At 36.8% G+C, this 27,882-nt stretch overlaps 1 protein-coding gene and 1 long non-coding RNA gene across 4 annotated transcripts; one reads left to right on the top strand and one right to left on the bottom strand.

Moving 5' to 3' along the window:
* Positions 1-504: 504 nt before the first annotated feature.
* Positions 505-16,365, bottom strand: LOC131773486 (uncharacterized). 3 transcript variants are annotated; one of them, XR_010717251.1, is made up of 4 exons: positions 14,699-16,365; positions 11,129-13,769; positions 9,092-9,147; positions 505-1,241 (listed from the first exon to the last, which is right to left on the bottom strand). It is a non-coding gene; the product is annotated as an uncharacterized lncRNA (long non-coding RNA). The 3 variants fall into 3 exon arrangements; XR_010717250.1 differs by having other exon boundaries at positions 11,129-16,365; XR_010717252.1 differs by lacking the exon at positions 505-1,241 and adding an exon at positions 7,943-8,321 and having other exon boundaries at positions 11,129-16,365.
* A 484-nt stretch (positions 16,366-16,849) lies between these two features.
* LOC131773485 (protein zer-1 homolog) lies at positions 16,850-27,522 on the top strand. Its single transcript, XM_059089453.2, has 20 exons — positions 16,850-17,637; positions 18,496-18,731; positions 19,053-19,174; positions 19,633-19,782; positions 20,401-20,459; positions 20,673-20,738; positions 21,015-21,069; positions 21,176-21,229; positions 22,337-22,447; positions 22,542-22,568; positions 22,954-23,004; positions 23,590-23,631; positions 23,822-23,873; positions 24,125-24,195; positions 24,505-24,552; positions 24,968-25,029; positions 25,515-25,647; positions 25,748-25,800; positions 26,452-26,549; positions 26,781-27,522. Exons 1-20 carry the CDS (start codon positions 16,976-16,978, stop codon positions 26,924-26,926), a joined length of 2,298 nt encoding a protein of 765 aa, XP_058945436.2. The 5' UTR covers positions 16,850-16,975; the 3' UTR covers positions 26,927-27,522.
* The last annotated feature ends 360 nt before the right edge of the window (positions 27,523-27,882 follow it).

Below are 27,882 nucleotides of genomic sequence, written 5' to 3'. Positions count from 1 at the left end.
ATAGCAAGTTTTACTTCGTTTAGGAAATAAATTCACACTTTCAGAATCCAATTTCTGCACAGAAAAAGCTTGCGAGGAACCGTGCTTAATTTTTGGCGGGAAATGGTTTTCTGACATTCTTATTAGTAAGGAAAATCCTTCCCTTCTCGTAAAAATAGCTATTTATCATTTCCTTTTTAAATAGCAAATTTGCTTCGTTGGGGATTAAATTCACTCTTTCAAAATCAAATTTTTGTACAGAAAAAGCTTGCGAAGGACCGTGCTAAAAATTTAGCGGGAAACGGTATTCTGACATTTTTTTAAGCAAGGAAAATCCTTCCCTCCTTGGAAAATTAGCTTCATTTATCATTTGCTTCGTTTTCTACGTTATTTTTCTCGTTTAGAATCAATGTTTCTGACAAATGTTTTCGCAAAGTGATTGAGGTTCTAATTTTTTTAATTTGGCGGGAAAGGTTTTCAGGTATCGAGGTTAAGAAAACAAAGCAAAATTAAGAGAACTGCGTATATGATTGAGGTTGGTTTACTGCTTCCTTGTTACGCTACGCGCTAAACATTTATTGGAAAAATTCCTCCACCAAACATATAATCCTCAGTTTAGTCTATGTGAAACTGTTGAAAATTATTTCAGCAAACCGTTCTTGAAAGTGATTATTTTTATCTGAAAAATTTTACAATGCAACTTTACTGAGTTACTTTCCTGAGTAAATGCGCCGCAAGGCATAACAGGGTCATACACTAACAGTTCTTTGTTTTTGACATTAAAATGGTTTATTTTATCTCTCTCTGCGTTGTTTACGACCATTACAAATGGTTTTTTTTTTCGCACATAAGTGCTCATAAAAGATAATTCATCTGTAAAATTGGCCATTAATTTAGAGTGCGGCTATGCCACAACTAAAAAAATCTTTAAAACAGGTCTCTTACTCAGTCAATGGTGGTTAAAAAAACATTTTTGTCTACATTTACAGTCTCACTCCACTTGACTTGGAAGGCAGATCTTTACTGTGCCATCTTTAACAAGAAGCCGCTTTAACAAGAGGCCAATATACTATCTATCCACAGGATTGAACTAGCCAATGTGAATCAGAGTACTCAATCTAAGCCAATAGCTCCAGTACAGAATAAATCAACCCAACTCCTGGCGGAACAACCCATAGTTCACAGTGAAACAGATCAGTAATCCTGACCCAAGAGTCTACTTTAGTGCTGTCCGTTCCCGCTTGGGTTAAAGAGACACAACCCTGGTGAGAAATCAAGGTGGTGGTTAGTGAAATTGGGATGGGATGGGAGGGTAGGTAGATCTCTGGTTGAGCCTTACACAGCATACATGCATACACTTTCGGTAGAGGTCTATGTACCTCTGATTCGGCTTAACATAACTTTAGTTAATTTAGTTAATATGCCCCTGGGGGAGGGATGGGTCCTTCCCTTTTCCCTTTCATAACTGGGTTGCTTTTCAGCTTCATTCGGCTGGCACATAATCATTTAGTCAACAGCAAATTCTATTCAGCTTCGATTTTACTTCGTTCCGGTTCAAGTCTGTCTTCACATCTAAATGGTTTCAACTTTCGCTGGAGCACATTTCGACTTCACAGGATACATGCCTATGTTTGATTATGCATTTGACTCCCTGCTCAGTTGCGCCCAGGTCAATTATTTATTTTTGACATTTCACTTAACAGTCTTTAAACACTGATAAGTGAAATATTGTCAGTAAGGTTCAACCAGATAATAACTTTTAATCTATACTACTCAATGGTTTTCACCACTCCTTTCTGGTTTAGAGGTCTATTCCAGGTATAAGCAATTGATCAGGTGTCATAGGTTAGGACTCTAAGTACATACATAACCTCGTGCCTTTATTTCTGCATTGCTTAGAATTGGCAAAGACATTTCAAAATTGAACCAAGAAATAATTAATAGAGGACTTTTTGTATTCATCCTGATTAATTGAGGGAAGTACTGAAGAAAAAAAAACCACGAAAAAAGAAATTCAAAGGCATGAGGGAGAGGGATCTTTGGGACAATGCACACGCCCTAGAATAGACTTTCTTTGTCATCATTAACAAAAATCATCCAGCCAAGAGAAGGAGGATAAGAAGTCAGGCAGTCGCCATAGAGACACAGGCAGTTAGCATACTGATAGTGGCAGGTAGTGGGGAGAATTTGGTCACTAAGGCAATGTTGACACTTAGTCCATCACCGGTGTCTTCTTGTCAATTTTGCCTGGTGGTAGGAATCTCTTCAATTCCAGGAAGTCAGTAGGTAGTCTTCAAAAACATAAACAGCCTATGAAAGACTGACAACAGGTACCACTACAAGGAGCTTCAAGACAACGACAAGCATGGATGCCTGGCAGAGAATCATTCTAGTCTTTTGGTGCCCAAAGAATTGTAGGATTTTGACAAGTATTGCTGTAGACTAAAGCTTCAATACAGGCATTAGTTGCCTTCCAGAAATGTCGACTACTGAGGTAACATATCCCCATTGGCCTCTTTCCCTCGGAATCTTTCATCTCATGATGGTTACCTTGGAGAGGTTATTAACCTCAGGGCATGGTCCCCTTTGCTATTATTTTCCAGTATGTACAGTTCAAAGCTGTTAATAGCAATTCATTTTATCCCAGCCTGATCCAATACAATCTTTTTTTTATATCATCGGTTATGCCCATTACTTCACTTCACTGTCTGTGTGAAGTGCTCATCACAAAAATTTCCCTCTGTCCCCAAAAACAACAGAATAGAAGATAAGTGCTTCTTCTGAGACCATGCATAAAATTCAACTTCCTAAAGACAGGAAGCATGGAAAATGGATCTCAACCTTTTCAGCTAAGATTAAAGGCCAAAGATGGAATGAAGACAGAAGATAGACAGCTGACAAAAGAAGACAAAAGGACCGAGAAAGAGTAAGGAAAGAAAATCAAAAACAGAAGACCCTGGAGCGAGGAAGAAAAAGAAATGAAGAAAAAGTACCGAACTAAGAAATGGGAAAAAAAAAGGAAGACAGATGACAGAATTAATTCTTTAGACTAGAGAATGAGGACATAAGTCTGAAGAAAAGAACAGTTATGAAACAGGACTTAAGGAAAGACAAAGAAGACTGAAGAAAGATCACAGAAGTCAAGACCAACAAAAGGAAAATGAGGAAAGAAAGAAGATGAAAAAGACCTAAGACAGAATATAGTTAAATGACTGAAAAATAAAGAAGATTTAATAGGGAAGAAAGAAGACTACAGTACAAGAGAGCAGAAAGAAAACTGAACAAAGAATAAAAAACAAAACAGATGGAAGATGGAAGAAAAAAAGACTAAATGATTGATAGACACAAACAAGAAATAAGACAATTGTAACAAGGCAGTAGAGAGGACACTGAATCAAAAGTAAGAAGACTAAAGACAGGAGAAAGACTGAGAATGGCAAAGAAGAAAACTGAGAACTTAAGAAGAGCAAACATAGTAGAAGACTGAACACAGAATACAGAGGACAGAAAACAAAACAATAAAAAAGAAGACTGAGAAAAGAAGAGAGAAGACTAGAGAGAGAAAAAGGAAGACTAAGATCTGCAGAAGGAAGACAGAAAAAAGATTACTGAAGACAGATAAAGAAAACTGAAAACAAGAAAAAAGAGAGAAAACTAGAGAAAGATAAATAAGACAAGCAAAAGAAAAAAGAAGACTAGGGAGGGAGAAAAGAAGATCGAGAACAGAGAAAAAAGAACAATGAGAACTGGTTAAAGAAGACTTAACCTAGGAGGAGGCAAACTGAAAACAAACGAAAATAGACTAAAGAAAGAAGGAAGATGATTGAAGGCAGAAATGAAGAAGACTGAGAACTAGTGAAGGAAGACTTAATGCGTATGAAAGAAGACTAAAGACAAAAGAACGAAGACATGGAACATAAATCAATGGACTGAGAATGGACAAAAGAACACTGACGACAAAACAAAGAAGAAGTAGAAAAGATGAGAGAAGATGGGCAGAAAAAAAGGCTTGAATCAGAAGAATGGAGATAGGGGACAGAAAAAAAGAAGACTGTAAATAAAGATGAAAACAGGACAGAGGAAAGAGGACTGAGGACTAAGGACAGAGGAGTGAAAACAGAACAGAAATTGGAAGATTATGAACAAAAGAAAGAGGACCAAAGACAAACCAAAAAAGACATAGAAAAGAAGAGGACCGAGGACATAACAAAGAAGACTGAAATAAACGAAGACAGACCGGAGGAAAGAGGGCAGAAGACAGAAAACAGAAAACAGAGAAATGAGAACAGAAGAAAGAAGACTGAAGAAAAATAAAAAATACCTAGAAAACAAGAACAAAGACTGAGGAAAGACATAATGTAAAGAATGAAGACACGAAAGTGGAAAGAGGACTAAAGAATAAAGACACAAGAAAAAAGATGGAGAACAGAAAACAAAGGAATGAGAACAAAATGAAGAGGACTGAAGAAAAAACATAAGACATAGAAAAGAAGAAAGAAGACTATGGACAGACAAAAAAAAGCCCATGTCAGAAGAAGACTGAGGATAGAAAAACGAAGGCCAGAAATAAAGAATGAAGACAGGAATGTGAAAAGAGGGCTGAAGAATGGAGACTTATGACTGGAGAAAAAAGAAAGAAGACTGAAGATAGCGGAAAGAAAAATGACAACAAAAGACTAACAATTGAAGAAAGAAAACCAAAGACAGAAAAAATATGAATGAAAATAAAAAATGAAGATAGAAAAGTAGAAAAAAGACTATTGACTGAAGATGGAGGACTGAAGACAAAAGATAGCAAACTGAAGACAGGAGGGAGAGGAATGAAGGTAGAATGAAGAAGGCTAAAGACAGAAAAAGAAGGAAAAAGAAAGAAGACTGAAGACAGAGGAAAGAAAACTGATAACAGAAAACTAAGAATTGAAGAAATAAAACTGAAAACAGAAGAAATATGGATGAAAATAAAAAAAAATTAAGACAGAAAAGTAGAAATAAAGACTGTTGACTGAAGACAGAGGACTGGAGACAAAAGATAGCAGACTGAAAAGAGGAGGGAGAGGCAGAAAGAAGGCAGAAAGAAGAAGGCCATGCAAAGACAGAAAAAGAAGACTGACGACAGAGGAAAGAAAACTGACAACAGAAGACTAAGAATTGAAGAAACAAAACCGAAGATAGAAGGAATACGAATGAAAATAAAAAATGAAGACAGAAAAGTAGAAAAAAGACTGTTGACTGAAGACAGAAGGGAGAAGAATGAAGGAAGAAGGAAGAAGACTGACAGAAGAAAGAAAAAGAAGACAGAAGGAAGAAGAAAGATGACTGAAGACAGGAGAAAGAAAACTGACAACAGAACACTGAGAATTGAAGAAAGAAAAGCAAAGACAGAAGAAAATAGTCATAAATATAAAAAATGAAGACAGAAAGAAGACTGAAGACAGAGGGCAGAAGGAAGAAAAATAAAGAGAGAAGACTGAAAACAAAAGAAAGAAGATTAGACAAAGAGGAAGACTGAGAACAATACCAGAAAACTGAGAACAAAGGAAAGAAGACTGAAGACTGAAGAAGAAACATTAAAGACAAAAGAGAGAAGACAGAGAGCAGAACAGGAGACTGAGAATAGAAAGAGGAGGAAGAACTGATTAAAGACTGGACACAAAAGAAGAACACTGATAATGATGACTGAAGAATGGAGACTGAAGACAGAAGGAATAAAATTGAGGACAGAAGGCAAAAGGGAGCACTTAAAGGATCACTGAAGACAAGTCAGATGAAAAAACAGGAAGAGGACTGGGGGCAAAGAAAAAAGAGTGACTACCTCAGAGAGAAGACTGAAGACAGAAGGAAGATAGCAATGAAACCTAAAGACTGAAAAGAGGAAGACTGACAGAAGATACAAGAGAGGCAAAAGAAGAGAGAATAGTATAAAATGAAGACAGACAAACAAAAAATGAAGAATGAAAGGAAGAAACTAGAGACACAAGAAAAGCATACTGAAGAAAGTTGACAACAGACAACTCAGATGAAGGAAGACTGAAGAAACAAAAAATAATGTAAAAAGAGGAAAGAAGACTGAAGGATATAAAGACAGAAAATGGAAGAGTAAGTTGACTGATGAAGACTGACAAAAACAGGAAAAAAATGGCAATGCTCATCATCACCTGCTATCCTCCTTTAACAAATAACACTGGATTGAAATAACCCTCCAGAAGATAAAAGCTACTCATTGGTTTAATCTAACATTCAGGTGTACGACTTCCAGAGGAATTAATTCATGGCCCAAGTATTTTCCCTCTTATTGATTCACTATTCTCTGATTTTGCTCGGGAGATTTGAATTTGAGGTCAAACTACCCAGGGTACTTGAGAAGTCAATAATTTGAGTTAGGACTAATTTTTTGTTTATACAACAAGATCATTTCCTCTCTTGATAAGACTGTCAACTTATGCAGTCAGTTCTTATAGTGGCTTGTTTTGACCTACTGTTCACTGAAACAGTTCCAATTAGTCCAAAGGTTGACTATCAGTCATGGTGATATCAAGAAGGCCTACTCAAATGGGAGGATAATGGATCTGTTACAGAATGCTAACTTGCTGCCTAATGTCTCATTGATCTGTCTGGACTGCCTGCACCACTAGCCAAGTACACAAAATAACCTCTACAGCACGGAAAATCACCCAAAGACATCAACTGTAGCAGTCTCAAATTGGATGATTTGAAAACAAGAATTTCATGTGGGATCAAGAAGTTAAACTAAAAGATGATACTCCTGATCACTTGATTAAGGGGCTGGCATTATCAGTTATTCTACTTTTCTGCATCTTTGCCCTTCTTCCACTGCTTATGACTTAACACCAATGCAAAATGTAACTGAAGAATATGTCTAGCAACTGCTTGTTGATAGGCCAACTTCCTGGGATGAAAGACTGAATGTGAGTGCCATAAGGTAGGTTTTACAACTTAGCTCAAGGTATGTGGCTAGTGCAATCTGTATGTCATATCCAATGCAAAGCAACATCAATTCTCAATCTTCACTCAGTACAGTCTGCACAGAAAACACTCCTATTTCATTAGATTCCAGAATAAATCTACTTTTTATGACTTCTGTTGTTTTATATAAGGATGATGACTGAATTTTTCTGCATTCACTTCCCTAAGAAAAATGTGAAGCTTGAAACTAGATGTGTTATTGCTGCGTGATATAACAAACAGTTGCCTAGGTTAGTTACTCAGTTAATTTTCACTTTTGGTTTTTCAATTCTTTCATAATTAAGCTCTCCATTGTGATCTTTCAAGCTATTGGCACAAAAAAGCTTGGTATTGATATTTGTTTGATAGCAAGCAAATATTGCAAATGCGAATGGATCAGGGGGCCCTGGGTGTCCCAAGACACCAGGACACTCTCAGCTTTCACTGTCCACAAAATTTTTAGTGTAGGAGCCCACTCCCCAACCATAGATTATTTTAGGTCCTGTGGATTTCTATCATGATTGTGAACAGTATTGTTACCACTGAAAAGCATTAAGTAAATAATTACACATCATATCAAAGAATGGTACAGCTCATTTTCAGGAGCATTAGAGGACAGAGGACAGCAAGAAGTCATGAAGAGAAAGGACTACAATATTATAATTGTAACTAGAATAAATTAAATATTTGAAATAGAAAACAATAAACCACAAAACATTGTTGTCTGTTTGCCTTCTCAGTTAAGTTTATATTTTATACTTAAATGTAACACTAACCAATGAGATTCTTTCATTTCAGCAATATAAATTTTTTTCTTCTACAGGAACAAATTTTGCCTGCAGCTCAGTTTCAGGGGCACAAAAACTGAATTGTCCATTTTTGGGCACTGAAAAATTATTTCTAAATTAAAAAACTTGTTGTAAGATATATTTTCATCTATTCAATAAAAGGCAAAAAATTGATGACTCAGTTTATTTTATCAAACACTAACTACAATTACAAGTCATAGAGTAATTTCTTTTGCAGCTTACTAATAAAAGGATTTTATTTCAGGACACATATTGTAAGGAATGTAATTTAAGCTTCATTTAACATACATTTCACTAGTTTTTTAGGCTATTTCTAGGCTAAAAGCTGATTTCTAATCATTTTCTCTTTTCCTTTTCAGAAATGTTTCATCCTCTTTATTGCAAGTCTAACTCTATGTTTTGCAGACAAATGGAGATCCAAGGGTTAAAAACTGTACCTACAGAAAGTTTAAAAAATAGAGATTGATCTAATCATGTAATCACTTCATTTTGCAGGTTTGCCTTGCAGACAGTTCACCCATCAATCTGTATAATTGTTTTTCGGAAGATTAGACCATTTAGGATCATGTCCTACAACAAAAAGTGGGTCAGAATATATATTTAATGGAAAACAACCATCAAGTTGAATGTTTTACTAACAGTTCCTTATAGATGCTCAACCAATGAACGCTTGACCAAAATAGCCATTGCAGGAAACCAGAACCAAGGTAAAGCTTAAAAAGTGGTGCTGATTGATCTAGAGACATCTACCAAGATCCTACAGATACCTGCCCTCTTGCAGTACAAAAAGCAATAGAAATAGCCCAGATCACCCAGGTAACCACTATGTTAAACACAGCTTTGAATTCTCACCAAAAAGAGCTTTTCTTTTAAAGTGGTTTTAAGAAAGTATCTAACAAAGATGGTTAAAGAGGAATCAAATCATGTTTTTACACTCTTGTGTTCATGTTCTTACAGAAAACAATGAGAGATTTTTGATCAGCAAAAAATTTCTACACTTGTGTACGGATCTACGCAGTATTCATACCATATTGGGAGAGTCATTGGTTTAAGAGGGAGGAGAGAGAGAGAGAAGGAGTGGATATGCACTGAAAAGCGATTCTCTGAACCTTCAGAGGGGAGGGTCTCTGAACATAATTGAAAAACCAAAGAAAATTCTAGAGAAAAGGTATGGATACTTCCTGGAACATTAATTGGCGAGTTACTCAATCAACACAAACTACAGAAATATCCTTCTGTCTTATGCATGTAAGTGCAGTAATAAGGTGTTCTGACTAGCATTTTCAACAGTGTAAGTTTCAACTGCATGAAGACCAAAATTAAATGACGCTTTTACTAACTGGTTTGTTCTTCATTGTGAGCAGCATGTTGTAAGTGACCGAAGTGATGAACATTCCTGCAAAGACAAAAAGATTATCTGTCAGAACAAACAACTGGTATTTAAGTGCTACCTATGAATCCTGGGGAAGGAATGGCAACTAGATGAAAAAGATGTCCGGAGCTTTTTGACTGTGGGGCAACCAGAAAAAGAATTTACAGTGGTAACAACTTGTGAGTAAGTCAGTTTTATGTATTTTATTCGTCTAAAGAATAGTAAACAAATGGAGGCTGACAGGACCACTGAAGAGCAACAGCATCAGCTGATACATACAAATATGTTCTAAAAAATCTGAAAGGCTGGTTATTTATGCATCAGAGATTTTCTTTAGATGGGTAGATTTAAATATATAAGTGTCTCTCTACTGCTAGCTTTCAGCCTTCTCGACATAATTCAAAAAAATAAATGTTTGGCGCAGTTGAAGATGGCCTCGAAAGCTGTTTTGTTAAATATTGGCTAAACTTTGTTTAAATAGCTAAATTAGGGAGAGGGGAGGGCAGATGCGGAAATATCAATTTCAGTCTCAATTCATAGTTCAAGAAGAGTATTATGACATCTTAGTCGTCATAATTATTGCATTCCTAATCAGTGATTTTAATCTCACTTTGTTGCAGGATTTATAATCTTCAGTGTCAAATTGGACTCAGTATGAGATATATATGCAGTTGGGAATCTTGTTACAACTTGACAAAAGATTCTAGATTTTTTATTCCATCTTAAAAAGAGTATTGCATAGGCCTGACCTCTCCCAGCATTTTTGAAAAGTTTTGTGAATTTTCAAAAATGTTGGCTGAGACTCTTAGCAGATCTTTTGATAAATCCTATGATCTACTTAGAGTCACAAAGTAAACTTCCATTTGAACGGATTTTTGAATGAGCAGTTAATATGATTTCCTGTGGATTTATCTTTCAACAGTAACCCTAACCCACACTGAATCTTGTTATCATTACAATCATCAATATTATTATTATCATTATTATCACTAACTATAATTATTATTATATTGTAACTACTAAATATATAAAAGCTACTAACTTAACAAAACATTAAATATTGTTCTAAAAACCCTTGGTTAAAAAATAATAAAAATATTGAGCATGAAAATAATAACCTACCGACAAATAAAAAATAAAGTTCAAATTTAATTCAATTTAATAAGTTTTGGATGTATTGGGTGAACATGAAAGAATCTCAGAAGTTGTATTAACTGCACAAACTTCAAAGTAAAGAAACCTGAAAGAGTCTAATGAGAACTGCATGATGTTTTGCCATAATCTTACAAGAACATCTATGATTATGTCACACATTCAAAGTCAGGTGAGTATCTCAAAAGACCTAATAGACCTAATCAAGGATCTCAATATGAGAGAAAAAATTCAGAGAGTGTTCTAACACATTTCTGATGCAGGCCTCACACAAGAACTTATGAGATTTCTATAAGATTCTTAGGATGTTGTAATCTTTCAAGTGAACATTATTTCAAACTGACAATTAATAGCATCCTGAGTGATCAATAACAAGAAGAGGAACAACCATAGCAACAAGAAGAGTTAGCAGAGGGAGAAGAAACCCAAAGATGCCTTATAGCATCACATCTGCATCCAAAGGTAAACATTGCCTAATTCCATATTCCATGTCATGATAACAGGATGCCTCAAATCTTTATATCTGCCTTTAGCAACACTTAAAACATTATACAAAATTTCCTTCCTTTGTCTCTAGTATATCACTTTACTTTATTTTACAAGATTACACACTGTCTGAAACTCAAAACTGAAATTAATTTAAATTTCAGAATCACTTAGCATAAATGTGGGTATAAGTTTGACATAACTCAAACAACTATTGAAGAAGACAATTCTACCTAACAAAATGGCATTCCTTCAGTTAGTGTGTAATTTGATATAAAAATTATCAGACTGACACTACAATTGTGGTAATTAACATATGAAGTGTAAGTTCCATTCCAAAAAATTTAATCATGTAATGAGTTCTCACCTTTTATTCCTCTTTATCCTTGACCAGAGTTTACCTTCCTTGAAGAGATATCATGGATCACTCATCCTTTGTCTACCACTGTAGATAAAACATTCAAGTCAATAAGTTGTCACAGAAAAAAATATCTGAAAGGTATGGAGATCTATTTTGGTATATCTTATAAAAGAAATTAATTTTTCAACCCTCAAGAATGACTAGCATCTAATTTCTCCTTGTAATATTACCACTGAATAAAAAAAAATTGGATCAATATCAGTATCTGAGCAACTACACACCTACCCCTCCTGTAACTCAACAACAGTCAATTGATAACAAGTTAGGGTTAATGTTGGGTTAGGGGAGGGGTAGGTGGGCAGTTGCCCAGATACTGATATTGATCTCAAAAATTAAGGTCATGAAAATAAAGGAAAAAATCACCAACTAAAGAAGCTCTGGATTGTTACCCCTTTAACTCCCAAAATCTGATTGTTAATTCTCTCCTTTAGCTGCTACACATTTACCAGTAAATTAGTTATGAGAATTTGGTGTTAGATCGAGACAACAACTTCTACCTGATAAGTTTGAATGTTTTCATTACATGTTTGTTGGATAATGTAAGGATATTATAGGGAGAAGTTTCATGTTGATCACTTCTGAGAGTTAAAGGGTTAAACAGATTCTCCCTGTTAGCATCTTAAGAAATGTATGGAGAACAGTATGGAGAATATGCATATTGATGTTAGGATGTAAAGGGTTAAATGAAAGAAGAGTGGAGATTGGAGAAAAGAAAGGATACTGTCTTTGCCATTTAGAAAAAGGCAAACTAAACTAGAAAAACTTGCTTACAGTTGTAGTAACACTCATGTTTGGTTCTGTTTGTTTAAGAAGCAGTACTCCTTCGCCTACCGATTGTAGCTGTGACATTTTCTAATAATTACCATCACTGCCATTAACAGGAGCAGTATCAAGTAACAATGAAACTACACAACAGCTTGAAGACATCAACTCTTCTTTCTTGATGACAACTGTTTTATATATGCCACAAGTTTGGAAGAACTAACCAGAAGATAAAAAGACTTAACATTTGTGCCAGAAAGAAGTATAATTATCAGATGATTGCCTAATAATGATAATAGCAGAACACAGATAAGTCAAGATGAACTGGGAAGGACAAGTGAGTTTTCATAAACATTGAACTCTTAAGGACATGAACACTTGCTTCCATTGGACATACTCATTGCAAATGGTAGAAGTGATATGAAGCTTGCTTGTGAGAGCTTTGGATCATTTTGTAATCTTAAAAAGGATAATATCAAAAGTTTAGTAGCTTCAGAAAATAATCATATTTCAAAGATCATCTCAAAATATTTATTAACAACCTCTGTGAATTACATTTCTCTTGACACACAGTGTAAACCATTTGCCCCCTTTCACTGAAGTACAATTCAACTTATCACAAGTGCCACATACAGCTATCAAGGTTATGCATGATTACCTTTAAGTTTAGCAGTCCCCAACCTCCAACCAACAACAACAAGGAATAAATCTTCTTCTCACCATGAGTACATGCTTATATATACCCCTAGTTTATAGGTCAAGGTAAGTCATTTAAGGCAAAGCATAGAATTAAAAATGTGTCCTTCAGGTCATGGGTACATGTTAGAAAATTCCACTTAGTTATTCAGTTTGAAATCATTTAAGATACAGTACATTTTACATGTCCTTCAGGTCATGAGAACATGTTAGAAATTCCACAGTTAACATCATGAGCATATTTTAGGAGATCTCCCCTAGTTATTCAATTTTAAATCATTTCAGCATTAACAGGAAATATAGGCCCTTTAGATATTAAGCTTTTGGAGAATCTATATCATAGACATTACTATCTTTTTGGGCCATTATTCATGCATAACAAAGAAAGCTATATTGCCATGATCCACTTTGAGGGCTATACTTTGCTGATTAAAGTAGGGCTCAGTTTCAAAACAATTGATGAGGAATGTGACAACTAACAGAGGTTGTGAAATGAAAAAAAGTGTTTTTGAGTATGACCTTGCCAGTTCTAGTTGTGGGGAAAATTTGTTTCAAGACCACAACAAATTCAGTTATTTCAAACTAGGGTTACTTAAACGTGCATTTTAAACCTACCTGAATTCGTAACAAACTCACATTGACAAATTAGTAAGAAGATAGTTTCTTTAGGCATCTCTCAGGAAAATGAGATCAATCTTGGTTGGTCAGTCTCTAGCATTAACTTTGTCAAACAAAATTTTTACAATTACATTAATTTATATCTGTCTAGAGATAATTGGACCCTTTTCTCAGGGTATTGTGCTGCTGCATTAGATGAGGAATACGTTTCCATTTATTTATCCATTTATTTATTTACCACTGACATCCGCTAATTGGTTCTTTTTATGTGGTTTTGCATATCTGGCATAGTACAGCTTCATTTAGTAGAACTTTGAGTACTTTCTTAGAACATTAGAGAAGAGTAATTTTCCTTAAGTATGAAAAGTAATGCAAGAGACGTAATTTGGTTTTGCCTTACTTCACTTTGTGATTGACCAAGAAAACTGGCACCAACATTCCCACCAACTGGAGAAAAAACTACAGCTGATCTTGACTTGGTCACTTGCATCTTTTCCACGCTTTTTGGTAACTAGATATATGGGTAAAAAAAGCTGATCTTTGGTGATTAAGTAGCGGTAAAGCCAAATAAAAGTATGTATGATGAGCAGAATATTATTTGTTGTTGAAAATTTCCTTCTGTCAGTAGCTTAGCACAATTTCAAGTGATGCAGTCAACATGCCAATAGACAGCTATGTGGTAAAAAATCTCACTCTTTGCCTTCAAATAAACCTAAAAGCTGTGGTCAAATGTTTCCAATTCAATACTACCTGAGCCTGATTTGAATCCTCGTGACAATTAATTTTTCTCCTTTGGCAGGAGTAACTTATAGATGGAGAGTGATAATATTTTCTGGTATATTAGTATGTGTAGCTTCTACATACATCAGTGTGTATAGCTATGAAATCCCGTAGTTTTGATGTAGTGCAAGGTTCTCATAGCAATCACAACAAAATTGAAAGGTACCAAGTTTGGAGAATTAGCAGTGAGGTGATGAGTGTTTTCCCCCCCTCCATTCTCCTTTGATTTTATTTCAACCTTTAAATCCTCTCAAAAAATAAAAAATCCAATGGGCCAAACTGAATGAGCATAACAAAAACCTCATCAGCTTCCTCTGCCTTTGGCCTTGACACTTTTGAATAGCAAGTAACACCTATTTCTTGTTCAAGAAAATGATAAGTAATGTCCGTTTGAGAGGAAAAGTCATATCCAGCTGATCCAAAATGGCAAGTCTTAAAATTGTATTTAATAATATGATTTTACTCCACAAATTAACTGGTCCCGACTTCGCTTGGATAGTCTTAGCAAAATTAATAGTAGCTCTTAAATTGAAACGAGGCAACAAGGACCAGTTTGAGAGAGTGAGAATAACGCTATATTTGTGCCCTTAGTTTTTGGGTTTCGCGTCATTTTAAGGGCTGTCGATCAAGTTATGCAATAAAATTGTGTGGAGTACCAACCTTTATGTTGCCGATCATAATGACAGGGCACTTCTCTAAGCAAGAAATGTGTCGCTAACTCATTGTAGCTTTTTGTTACTTGACGAACAGATGAGTTGATAGGAATTTCTTGATCAACTTTGAGTCTCCCCAACTTGACAGCTCACTTACAAGTTGACACGCGCACAATTCGTAAGTATGTTAGCTGCCAGTCGCTGCCAGTCTTACTTTGGTTCAAGTGCAAAAAGTTCGGGTTGCCATGCATCAGCTGAACACTCAGCTGAACACTCAGCTGAACTAGCTTCGCACTTCAAAGAAACCTATCACCCTGTAAGTGTTTTGACACGTGAAACATACGTTTAAAGTATTCAAGATGTAGATTCAAGGCTATGAAATAATTATTAAATATCATTGTTTATCACCCATTTCATGCTGGAAAACCAATTTCTCCTTGAAATTGATATTTGGGCCCTTCAATAAAATAAAGAAAACTTTCTATCGAATGACCTTGCACCTTCTCAGAGCTATCTTGCAGAGCAGGTGTAATTTTGGCGAGCGAGAGCTCAGCATTATGGCCGCTGTCACAGTGATATGTGTACCCCCGTGATATGTGTACCCCCGCACACATATCACTAGTGATATGTGTACCCCCTCCAAGATGGCGGCCAGTGATATGTGTATCCCCCACCCCCCTCCCCTCCAAAAAATAAATAATTACGGCTAACTTGTGTTAATGGACGCAAATCGTTCACTGAACCATCTTCCACAATCAGAACTGTAAAGACACGACTCGCGAGTCCGACAGTTCTTATGGGCCAGTAGCAAACATCAAACAATCTATTGGAAATATAAAGGAATCGAAATTGTCATTTAAACAAAAATATATCTTAGGGATTCACATATCACTGGTGACTACAATCGTATCGGCTTTGTCGCCTGTCTAGCACTGAAATTACTTGCTACTAGCTCCTTTACTGGCTAGTACGTAAGTGCATGAAATATTTCACCAACTGACAGCAATTTTTATTGATTCCCAATCATATGTGTCATTGACAAATTTAAAAAGTACACAGACGACATCGTACTAGCCAGGGGATACGTATATCACTGAGATCTCTCGTTCAGTGATATGTGTATCCTCAACATATCTCGGGGTTACGCATATCGCGGAAATCGTAGTAAGTGATATGTGTATCCCTTGGTAAAGCAAGCGCTGTTGTCTTTCTAGCAAATTACTAGCTAAGCTTATATATGGCTAGTAAGTGTATTATTGATTCCAAATTGACAGACGACAGCGAGTTAGTCAGGGGATACACATATCACTGCGATCGCCGTTCAGTGATATGTGTATCCCCAATACATCTTGGGGATACAATGTGGATACGCATATCGCGGGCAATAGCAGTCAATATGTGTATCCCTTGGTAAAGCAAGCGCTTTTGTCTGTCCAGCAAATTACTACCTAAGCTTATATATGGCTAGTAAGTGTATTATTGATTCCAAATTGACAGACGACAGCGAGTTAGTCAGGGGATACACATATCACTGCGATCGCCGTTCAGTGATATGTGTATCCCCAATACATCTTGGGGATACAATGTGGATACGCATATCGCGGCAATCGCAGTCAATATGTGTATCCCTTGGTAAAGCAAGCGCTTTTGTCTGTCCAGCAAATTACTAGCTAAGCTTATATATGTCTATGGGGCACATGTTTTCTTTGAAGCTCTAAAAGGCCCGGGTGCAAAGCTTCAGTGTTTTGTGTATCCCTACCAGGGGTACACATATCACTAGTGATATGTGTGCGGGGGTACACATATCACGGGGGTACACATATCACTGTGACACCGCCATCTTTGAGTTTAATAGCAGCGGAAGATTGGGGAGAGAAAGAAATTTGTACCAAGGGGCGCCCGTCGGTCAAAAATAAGAAGTGGGGTAGGGTGAACTGTCCACCCTAACTCCACATCAAACATGACCGGTCCGGATGAACAATCGCGAGGTTGTAACGTTAGCTCGCACTAATAAGACGCCTACGCTGCAGGCTATCTCAGACTGAATTAATTTTCGAAATATCCCACTATCATTGTATGAGCTCCCAAACTCTATCCACCCGCTCTACCCAAAGAAGTTTCAGTCTTTCTAAGAAACTGGGAACTAATGAAATGCTACGAAAGACAACAGTAGTCCCCATTACGACTCCAGCATTGACATTGCTTTCGGTGGCTAACTTTCATTTTCGTCATCCTATTTTTGGTTTTTGATGAATTGTCTTCGCACTACGATGGGAAAGTGCTGATGTTATTTACGGTAAAGATGACCAAAGATTCATCACGTAAACAGAGTGTTTCATCTCTCGCTGATCTGTGTTTTCAGTCTTCTTTAAAATACCTTGAATCGTCCAGGAAATGGGATGAACGAACGAATACCTTTATACCTGAAGATCTTTGTACAGCACTTATAAGTAAAAAGCTGAAGTCCGGACATTGTGACGATGACTTTGTGTCGACATATTTGGCCGACGTTCAGACAAGCAGGATTACTAAGTTGCACATGAGTGGGGCACGTATAACAGACATCGCACTGGAATTTATTTCTCGTCATCCTCTGCGAGAGGTGGACGTATCACATTGTGAGGTCTCAGAAAAAGCCCTCGTTTCTTTGGCTAAATGCAAAAGCACTCTGACAACTTTAAAGATGGTTCATTGCCGTCAAATTACTGAGTTCAAGGAACTCCGTCATTTGACTGGTCTTAAGAGTTTAGACGTTTCAGACACTTGGCTAGACGATGGAAATGGAATTCGGTTTTTTGTAAATCTGGTCAATCTCCGAATGTTGAACTTGAGTGGAACAGAAATTGTTTCACTGGATCCATTAAATACTCTGGCGATGCTCACAAATCTCGACTTGTCATGTTGTAGGGAGATCGAAAGCATTAAACCTTTGGAAAACATTCGTAGGTATGATTTACGTAGTAATTATAATAAATACGAAAAAGTCTTTAAGAGGGTGTTCAGTTCCACGTTAACTGTCTTTATCAGATTGTCTTTCTGGACAGGAACCCTTGGTAAAATTTCCACACAGCCCCATGCCATTGTAAAACAAATCTGTTTTCCCAATGGCAATGTATTGTTTTTTCATTGTTTTCTCTATCCAAGAACTGAATGCATAATGTAGTATGGGGCTGTATGGAAATTTTACCAAACCCTTTATCAGAGAGGAAACTTTGTGGTCCACAGTCTACATTGAAGGAGTGACATTGGTTAAGATCCCATCTGAGAGGAAAAACAACTCTCCCGGCTGCTTCATGAAAAAACTCTCATAAACTCTTCTAGTGTGGACAATGTGCTCCAGTAGCACTAGTAGCTGGCATTTTCAGCAACTCCTTTTTTTATGAACTGCTAGCTACTTTAATAAGCAAAAACAGAAAGTGCTTTCTCAATCTCTCATAAGTGTTCATCTAGCAAAGACTGTTTTTCAGTTTACCCACTTGGCTTTTTTTCATCAAACTAATTTTTAGAACTTTATAGAACTTATGTGTATGCATTGAAGTGTAGCAGAGCAAAATTTTCTATATGCAACATTCAAACTTCTGCAATGAAAATGTTGTAAAACAATTGATTCACAAATCATCTGGGCATACATTGAGATATAAAACACTTAGAAATTTGACGAGCACCCAAGAATCTCAAGTTGCCCCTAGTTGCTGCATTAAAAACCTCCAGAGTGCATGATATCTCAATGAACAAATGCTGATCCATTGACCAAATGTTAACTTAAAAATTAAACTTCGTCTCTTGTCCTTTTTTCGTTGTTAGGTCCCTACAGTGGTTGTCTCTATACAATTGTAGAAAACTGTTTTCGTCAAATCAGATGTTACTAGAAAGTTTAAAGAATTTGACCCAACTGAAACATCTGGACTTATCAAAACACGATCCAGATGAAGTAGTGGAAATGGATAGATTTCTAAGTTGCAGTGCAGTCTTGGTGAACAGACAATTTTTGGAACGATTGCTGCCATCTCTTCCAAATTTAGATTGGCTGGACCTTTCAGGTTTGACTTTTGATTCTTCATTACATTCATATGTCAGTTGCACTTATCTCTAACTTCCTATTATATTGAGCTCAGTTGGTATCCTAGGATGGACTTGTTTTAGCTGATATTTTGAATCTCTGATGTTATGAACCATTGCTACTTGTTTAGGGTTGTCAAAATAAGCCAGAAACAGGGGCATTCCATAGTCTACTCTAAAAAACACCCAGCTATTCCAGATGCTTGCGGCTCAATTTTCAGCATAGAAGCATGACATTATGCATTAAGCCTATTTTGTAACACTGTCTAGTTACTTAAAATCCATTTTTTTATTTATGGCAGGTAATGCTAAGTTCAGCAACAGGGACTTTGATCTCTTTAATCAATACCGTTCAAAGATGCTGAAATTCTTGGGATTGTTTATGACAGATATGTGCCATTTTCATGAAATTCCTGCAGATGAGGCAAGTGTAAATATGTTACTGGTCAGATTAACATTTGAAGTTGCAAGATTTTATTTGATACAAGCAGAAGATGACAAGAGAGTGGGGAAGAAGAGAGGGAGGCTTCTGGTCTATTCTTGGGACTGCACTAGTCTTTGACTCTTGATGCAGGCATTTCACTAAAATAACCTGGTCTTGTAAACAAACCCATGACACTTAGTTTAAGAGTAGATTTTGCTCTGAATATGACATAAAAATGAAGTCATAACCTGTATTGAATGCTCAAAGCCACCTTCAGTTTACTATAATTTTTCCTTTTTGACTTAAAATACTCATCGTCTAAGTGCACAAGAATTCAATTCAAGTCTTAATGACAACAGATTTTGGTGTGAAAGCTCCTCAATCCCTAACTTAGGTCTTGACACAAGGATGTACAATTGATAACATGGAATTCCTTTTATTTTAATTTGTGATGATAGGTGTCTGGAAGGAGGAATATGAAACAGGTCACATTTGCTGTGTCCATTTATCACAACAGACCTGAATTTCTGGTCAAGGCTCTGCAAGAATTGTTTAATTTCCTCAATACAGATAGAGCTGATGGTTTCACCCCAAAGTTTGTTTGTGATGTAAGTGCCAGTCTCTGTCATTTTCTAGTAAGGGGAAATACTGAGGTTCTGAACACTTGGTGAGCCTTTAATAATTTGAGACAATTTAACATATTTCTCAATGTAGCTTGAAAATTTTTTGCTCATTCAACCATTTCCCTTACAACAGTTCTTTAGGGTATAGAAAATTCTGACCAGCCTGTTGATTATTGTTATTTACTGTACTTTAAGGTTTCTTGTTCCAATTCAGTGTCATGAACTTTCATTCAAGCTTATTTGCCCTTTGATGTTTATGTCCCCTTCCCCCTCCTAAAAAAATGAAGGGTTTGGTGGCAACCCCCCCCCTCCCCCCCTCAGGCTGGAGAGATTATTAATGGTAGAGAAATAAGTTTACATGACAAAAATCCAAGTAAATGAACGGAAAGTCAAGGATTAGAGGATGAAAATGGGATCCTAATGCTTAACAAGACTTATACTGGGGGAATGTATAAACTGTGCTGTGCAGGTACATGTGAAGTAGATCCATTATTAGACATGAAATTTGGACCGTGCTGGTGAACTGTCTCAGAATTTTTAGGTGAACTGTCTTTTAATTCCTTTTTGAACCATCATATCTTTTATATCTTTGCATTTGTACAGGTTGTGTTGGGTGCCATGGAGAGTCACCCAAAAGATAAACTTGTTCAACTCGCTGGGAGGTAATAAGCAAGCCAGATACATATAGTCATGTAATTTTTTTGCAATCCTTTTTTATGATGGGATCCAAAGTTAGTGTAAAACTTGTGGAAATATTTTTTGCACCAAACAATTAATTGTTTAGTTAGGTGAAGAAAATCTTAATTTTATTTAAAAAAAAATTTTCATATTGGTCATTAATTGACTCTTTTGTTTGATCCTTTCATTGTTTGTAGTGCATCTTTGTATCATCTGTCCAGAGATGATGATGGAAACATGAATCTGTCTGAGGAGTTAAAGAGGTGACTGCATTCTTCACTATTGTAGCATAGATGCATCTGATTTCATTCATCTTGTAAGAATTAAAATAGACTTGCTTAATGGGATAGATTGTTAGGTGTCTGTATGTTTTATAATCAAAAAGTTCCCATTACCGTGAATTGTAGCAAATGGATCAACTGATATACTCTCTTCAACTATCTTAATTTCAGCCTTTTTTCTTTGTTTTTTCTGCATGACTGTAACATTTTTTATAACAAATAAGACTATATTTATTATGTATTGACTATTTTTCTCAGCCGTATCATTGAGGTGATTATTGGCGCAATGGATTATCATGTCAAGGAGGAGCAGGTATTATTTACAAACACAATCTGAGTGCGACAATTACAGTGTAACCTGTTTTGAAATATGCTTTTATCAATGTCCAGAGATTCATGGGTGTGAAATTTTTTTTCAGTTGCAGAAAAACTGTTGTCTCACTCTTTGCAACTTCAGAATTCCAAATGATCTGGTGAGTATATATGGTATTATCCAAACAAACATTTGTGCTCTAGATGAATTTCATATTGATGCTCTAGTTTTCTTGCTTTGCAAATTGTACCCAGTATTGAGATGCATTGGCATGTTTACCGTTAAAGAAGTTAACATGGATAGGTCAGTGGTTAGCATTCTTGACCCCAGATCGAGAGGTCCTGTCTCAAGCCTTAGCAGGGTCTGTACTGTTTTCTTGGTACCTTTTGGAAAGTTTTCCTCACTTAATTTTGTAGAAAAGGTTGTGGTTATTCATTGTGGTGAATAACAATAAAAGCTAAGTTTTTTCGTTTGTCTCACGATGTAGTCACGTGTGATTAGATCGCGACATTTCAACTGCATACTGCTAGTCTTCTTCAGGCGATGAGGTCGACTTATCATGTGTGATCTTATAAAGCTTGATGCTCTGTTGTGATTCGTTGTTATTCAACAGCTCTGATAGGTGCATTTTGATCCTTGCTGATCAGGGATTTGCTCCCTCAGCAGTCCGCTGTTGCACAGCTCTCCTGTTGTTGTGTTTTTTGATCGTGGGCATCCACGCTTCTGGAATTTCTATTCCACTATCCCTGTTGATGTTGTTAGGGTGAAGTCTTAAGTGAATTGCCTATTTGACCCTTTATTTTCCTCACTTATGGAAGCCCCTTAGAAGTAAGCCAACCCCTGTTTGAGTACCAAAAACTACCTATGAGGTTTCATTTGTGCAAAGACTCTAATCAAAATTGTCATGTTTTTTGATCGTGGGCATCCACACTTCAGGAATTTCTATTCCACTATCCCTGTTGATGTTCTTAGGGTGAAGTCTTATGTGAATTGCCTCTTTGACCCTTTATTTTCCTCACTTATGGAAGCCACTTAGAAGTAAGCCAACCCCTGTTTGAGTACCAAAAACTGCTTATGGGGTTTCATTTGTACAAAGACTCTAATCAAAATTTTATGTTTCCTATATTCTACAAAGTTTTGCTTATTTTGCAGTGTGATTCATTACCTGTCAAACAAACCAACCAACAAATGAGTATTACTCAGGTATTTCACAGGAAATTTTTTTTACCCTCATTTATATTTCAAAATTAACTTTGCTTACTTGCAGCCTTCTGACTACAGAAAAATGGTGGAAGTTTTATTGAGGACTGCCACGATACATAGGCGTGACCTCATTCAGAGGATTGCCATTGGAATTTGTAATATGGTGGTGTGTCAGGTAATGGTTATTTGATATCTATGACTGTGCAATCATTGCAGCAATCTGGATACAGAGTGCAATCTAAACAAACTCTATGTTTTTATTTTTAAAGACAGCATCAGAAGTAGGGATAGGGAAGGTAAGATTAACATGATTGAGAACAGAATATCCCAACAAATCTTCTAAAGATTGTTGACTTTAGTTAGTAATTATGATGGTAATTGCATTCTTGGTAAAAAAAAAATAAAACACAAAAAATACTTGAACATCAACTTATCATCACAGAGGCAGGATAGCATTAAAAGTAGAAATATTTTTTTCAATCTTTTTCCCTCTTGTTTTATAATTTCCTAATTCCTAGTTGAGATCCTAGGAGTGGAAGGGTTGAAGATTGTAGAAAAAGTTGGCAATATCCCATGAGTCTTCTCATGTAGTCTGGCTGTCTCTCAGGCCTTATGACCTGATGAGTGGTTATATGTTACATGAAGATGGTAATGTTTTTTGTTTTACTGCAATTTATTTAGATTCAAGATTCACCAAAAATTGTTGTGGGCAGAGAATTGAAGGGCGTGGAGGTAACATGATACTAAAAGCGAAATATTATATCAGTCATATTTAGAGCAGGGTCGGATTTAAGTCAACGTCCTTTATTTGAGCTTGCCTGACTATGTTATGATATTAAGATTTTTTAAAATCCAATCTGCATATGTAAGATACAGTTCCACTCAGGTCACCTTTAAGAGTGCTTTTCAATTTGGTGGAGTCACTAACTATTAACTGTGAAACCAACCCAAAATAATTGAGCCATTCTTCACAACAGTACACAGGACTCACGGATTCTTCATCGTTTTCTTGTTTATTTTCCGGAAAATAACTCAGACGACTTATAATTCTTTGAAAACTTGCTATTTTTGTCGCATCCGGTTGTCTGAATTTGCTCGCCTGTGTTCATTACCTTATTTGGTAGTACTCGCAAGCGTCACAAACTAAGAGGGGAGGGGGTCGGTCAAAACTCTTGTACATAATCATGCAACGGCCAATCACGACGAGAGATTCATAGCGAAAAAAAAACAAAGCTGAAAAATAGTGTCTTTTGAAGTTTCGTATCATCTTATAAATTTAGGATTTTCTCATTAAACAAACGTATGTTTTTCTTGCAGAAAATTCTTCAAATTATACGATGCAAGATGGGAAACAACCCGGTAGTTATTTCCTGCTCCTCTATATTTCCACTTTACTTATATCTATTGCTAACAATTGGCAACTTGTGGAGAGTCTTCTTTCATTTAATTTTATCAGACAGGGTGTAATTCTGCGTAGTGGTTGCCTCGCAATTTCATGAGCATACAGCTTCAGCTGGTGTGACTAATAAACTAAACAACTCTTGTGTAGGAACAGGGTGGCGTTATGGAAGGCTGTTGGAGTGCTTTGTGGAACATGACGGGTAAATTAATTATTGAAAATTGTATTTCCTTTATGATAAACAACTCGTAGAGTGAGTTTAGAAAAAATCCTGTAATTCCCAGATTCAGTTCCACTGCCGCTCACATTAATATCTACCTACTCTGGTGAGAGGTGATGTAGTCATCTTAGAAACAAACGCTGGTCATGAGTAGGAACTCTGGCGTTCGATATTGACGTAGTAGTAGTTACATAACAAGTTAATAAAATGAAGTTCTGTTGTCCTTTACTTAGATGAAACGCCTGAAAACTGCGCACTGTTTATAGCTCAAGGAGGACTAGAACTATTCACGAGATGTCACGAGGTAGGATTTTCGTATCTTAGAATTCCTTTAAAACTAGAGAAAATGGCGTGAGGATTCCCTGTCCTTAGATCCAAGGCGATGTGCCACGAAATGGTGTCCTTGACGGTGTGTGCAGCTTGGTGGAAGTGCACCGGGGGGAAGTCCTTTGTTTTTCTGTTCTCTGAAAGTTCCTATAAAAAGTGATCTTCTGTAGCTCTCGTATTTTGATAATCTCGATGTTTATTTTTATCATCATTGTCACTATCATCATCATCATCATCATCATCATCAATAAGATATTTTTTCCTCATTTTGTTCCTTTTTTGATAGAGAATGAGCGAACGACGAGATCTGGTTCGGAACATGTTAGGACTGATGGTGAGTTACACAACTTTTCCACTGTCCTCTTAGAAGTGATCGGCATCAACTTCTCATGCCAATGTCAGCGCATTATCCATCGAACAGGCGACAAGAAGAACAAACTTATCAGTTAGAGGGTGTCTTCTCGATATAACACTAAACTCTCCCACGTGACTTAAAATGAAATTAATAGGAGCTGGAAAATTGGGATTGATTTTGGATTATTTTGCGTCTCGTAGATGTTGCAAGATGCAGTCCACCTGTCTTTGGAATCGTAGTATCAGAAGTTTTCTTTAGGGTAATTCTTATCCACTGGGCCCTGTAGAACTTTTTTATGACTATTGCGTGCTGGGTGTAAAGAAAACTATTGAGACCGCTGTTATTTCCAGTCACATTTGGAACCTCTTTCTTTCTGTGATTTTGTCCTTGTCAGGGTAACGTGGCAGAGGTGGCTGAACTACGACCAGAACTGATGCCAATTGTTCATGTTTTCTTGTAAGTTTAGCTTATCGCTACATTTCCTTAGAGTTGAAGCATACATAGTGTCAACTTATGCCAAAGAATTCTGCTAATATGATTGCAGTAAAAGTGAAGTGTCAGCGGATTAAAAAACACTTAGTTGGTTATTACTTAAAGTAATTTGCGATTAATTTTGGTTTTCTCCTCTTCTTAGTGTTATAAATCCAGTCGCGCAAATCGCGACTTGGTTATTCGCGCCGGAATTTCTGTGCTATGACAGCTGGCTTGTTTTCTTGAGTTCACTTTGCTTCCCCGGAATATTTTCCGTTGTTCGAATTGTCCTTCGTGATTACTATGGTTTTGCGCAAATCCTTCGAAAAGCACTCTAAAAATGTACTTCTCAAGTGATAACTTAAGACTAAGGCCTTGAGAGTATTAATTCTCTTAGCTTGATCGTCTCGCGCACGAGCCTCGCACACAGAGAATCTTTTTAATTTTTTTAATGAACTTGTTCCTGTTAGCGAATTGTTGCTCACTGAGGGTGAACTGGAGGTGACATACAATGCTGGAGGGATAGTAAGTCACCTGGCTTTTGATGGAGTAAACATGTGGACGAATCAAATTGTGTCTCGTACACAAGCGCTGCGAAGATTGGTATGTTGATGTTGAGGTCTACTTAATGGTTTCTGGAATTGTTTTCACACGTTAGTAACCGCTTTCTTGGCTACGATCGCTCTTTCTGCTCTTTCTTCAGGTGGAGACGGTGGATAAATGGGATATTGAAACACAACGACAAATGAGCTATCGGTAAGATGATTAACATATGAGTTATTGTGCGGGATAGAAGACATTTTTTGCGCTTATCTGGCGCGCGGAGTGCGAGGCGAGTGAAAAGGACGAGTTTCACGTGAGAGAAAGGGTGTAAAAAAACTAAATGTCGATGTTTTCTATTTGGCGTTCTTCAGTTAAGTACGCGTGTTTCCCTTTGCACAATTTCCGCGCCCGTCTCCGCACGCCTGATCCACAGGCTACCCAACAGATGTACTCGATCGTGTAATGTGACCGTTCGGGCATGAGTAGTCATAAAAGTCAAGTGATTAGTTGTTTTTCAGTCTGGTCCGTAAAAACGGATTGTTTAGCTTTGCTTTAATGGTATTGGCTGGAATACTGTAGTGACGTTGGTCAGTTTCAATCTTGGTGAGATGGTGAGATAGATCGCTTTGTTCACAAACCAGACTTACAGCTGTCAAACAATTTCTTACTTGACACTGATGATGCCTTCAGTTCAGGTTGTCAAAGCGTCTGTCACTGTCTAGGAGACAGCACAACAGCCTTTTTCAGAACTACTCTCATCCGGACGATTGACTGCACGATCCCCATAGGATACTTGTTGGGGCGCTCACCAGAAATACCCGAGCGGATCTTGATTTTTTGTTGTTTTTTTCTTTCATTCTTCAGTTCCTTTGCTCCAATATTAAAGTTAATATCAGGCTGTGATACACCTGAGATACATTACTGGGCCACATGGGCGCTGGCTAACCTCTGCAATGTTGACCGTAAGTTAAAAGCGTTGTGTCACTCTACAGATTGTGTAAATAACTGTGCATTAAACTTCTGTGTGACAATCTTCTTACTTTCCAAGTATAGTTTAGTAAAAGTGAATTAGGCTGAAAGAAAGAGCAATATAGAGACGCCTACGAATAAAGTCTTTATTCGGGATTCTGTTTTTTCACTTTTTTTACCTTGTCTTGTATTTGTTAAATCTGTATAAATTGATCCTATTTCAGCTGTGAAATACTGTAAACTGGTCATCGACGAAGGTGGTGTCGAGTTATTGCAAGATCTGCACAGTAACCTCAGAACGTCTCAGAGGGTCCGAGAACTCGCCGACCTGACTCTTCGTCGGTGCCGATTACATGCCGAAAACGTCTAACACGTGGACGTTGGCTGTCCACCTAAAGGATACAAACAGAAAGACTCACAAATTCGTAGGCAAATTATTCGACTGATAGTGGACTTCCTCATTAAGAGAGAACGAACTAGGTACCTGTAATGTAGGAAGAATGCTTCCAGTCCATGATCTCTTGCGGCCTTTTTTGTCGGTCTGTTGGGTATAAGTATGTGTTACCATAGCAGACAAATCGTGATCAACGATTTAGACTGACCATATATCTTAATAAGTTTTAAATCAAAATTTTCTAAATGCAGGTACGCTGTTATGATTTATTTGTAAGGTACGTTTGGCTAATTTCTTCAGAACGGAAGCGTGGAGATATGTACAAAAATAAAACTATTTGTGAAAGTTAGTGGCGGATAGTTAAGCTTTCTATGACATGTGGGAAATCCTGCTAACAAGCTACTCACCCGTCCTCAAGGACTGAGAGATATTCTTTTTATGTATGGAAACATGAAAAAAATGCTTTTATCATCAAAAGTCTTATAAGTTAATCGGTTTGAGAGTTAATAACACCATTTTTGTCACTAGATACGCTGCAAAAAAATGAATAAATGGTAATATATTAGGACAGATCCAATTTTGTTTTGTTTTTTGGTTTCTTTTTATTGTTATTGTTGGACGTAGTGTCGTGATCCAAATTTGCTCGACAACTATTTATCGAAAGAAGAAATAGGAAAAATTCGTCTAATCTACAAGTGATAGCTGCTGTTAACCTTCTCCAGACAAAGTTCTTTCCAAGAACTACTCTGGGACGACAGTGATTTCTATAGAAGCTCTGAATGAATTGAATCGTAAGCGCAGTTCAGTAGTATCTCAACATCACTTCCTCTAACTGTCTACAGCACGTCCTATCATGAGGGAGGTAAAGAAGAGGTCCTTACACCCTAACATTAGTATTGTATTCTCCATACTGTTCTCTAAATTTTCATAAG

This window comes from Pocillopora verrucosa, chromosome 4 (assembly GCF_036669915.1).
Source record: "Pocillopora verrucosa isolate sample1 chromosome 4, ASM3666991v2, whole genome shotgun sequence".
NCBI classification, from domain to species: domain Eukaryota; kingdom Metazoa; phylum Cnidaria; class Anthozoa; order Scleractinia; family Pocilloporidae; genus Pocillopora; species Pocillopora verrucosa.
This window is presented reverse-complemented; position numbering and strand designations above follow the sequence as displayed.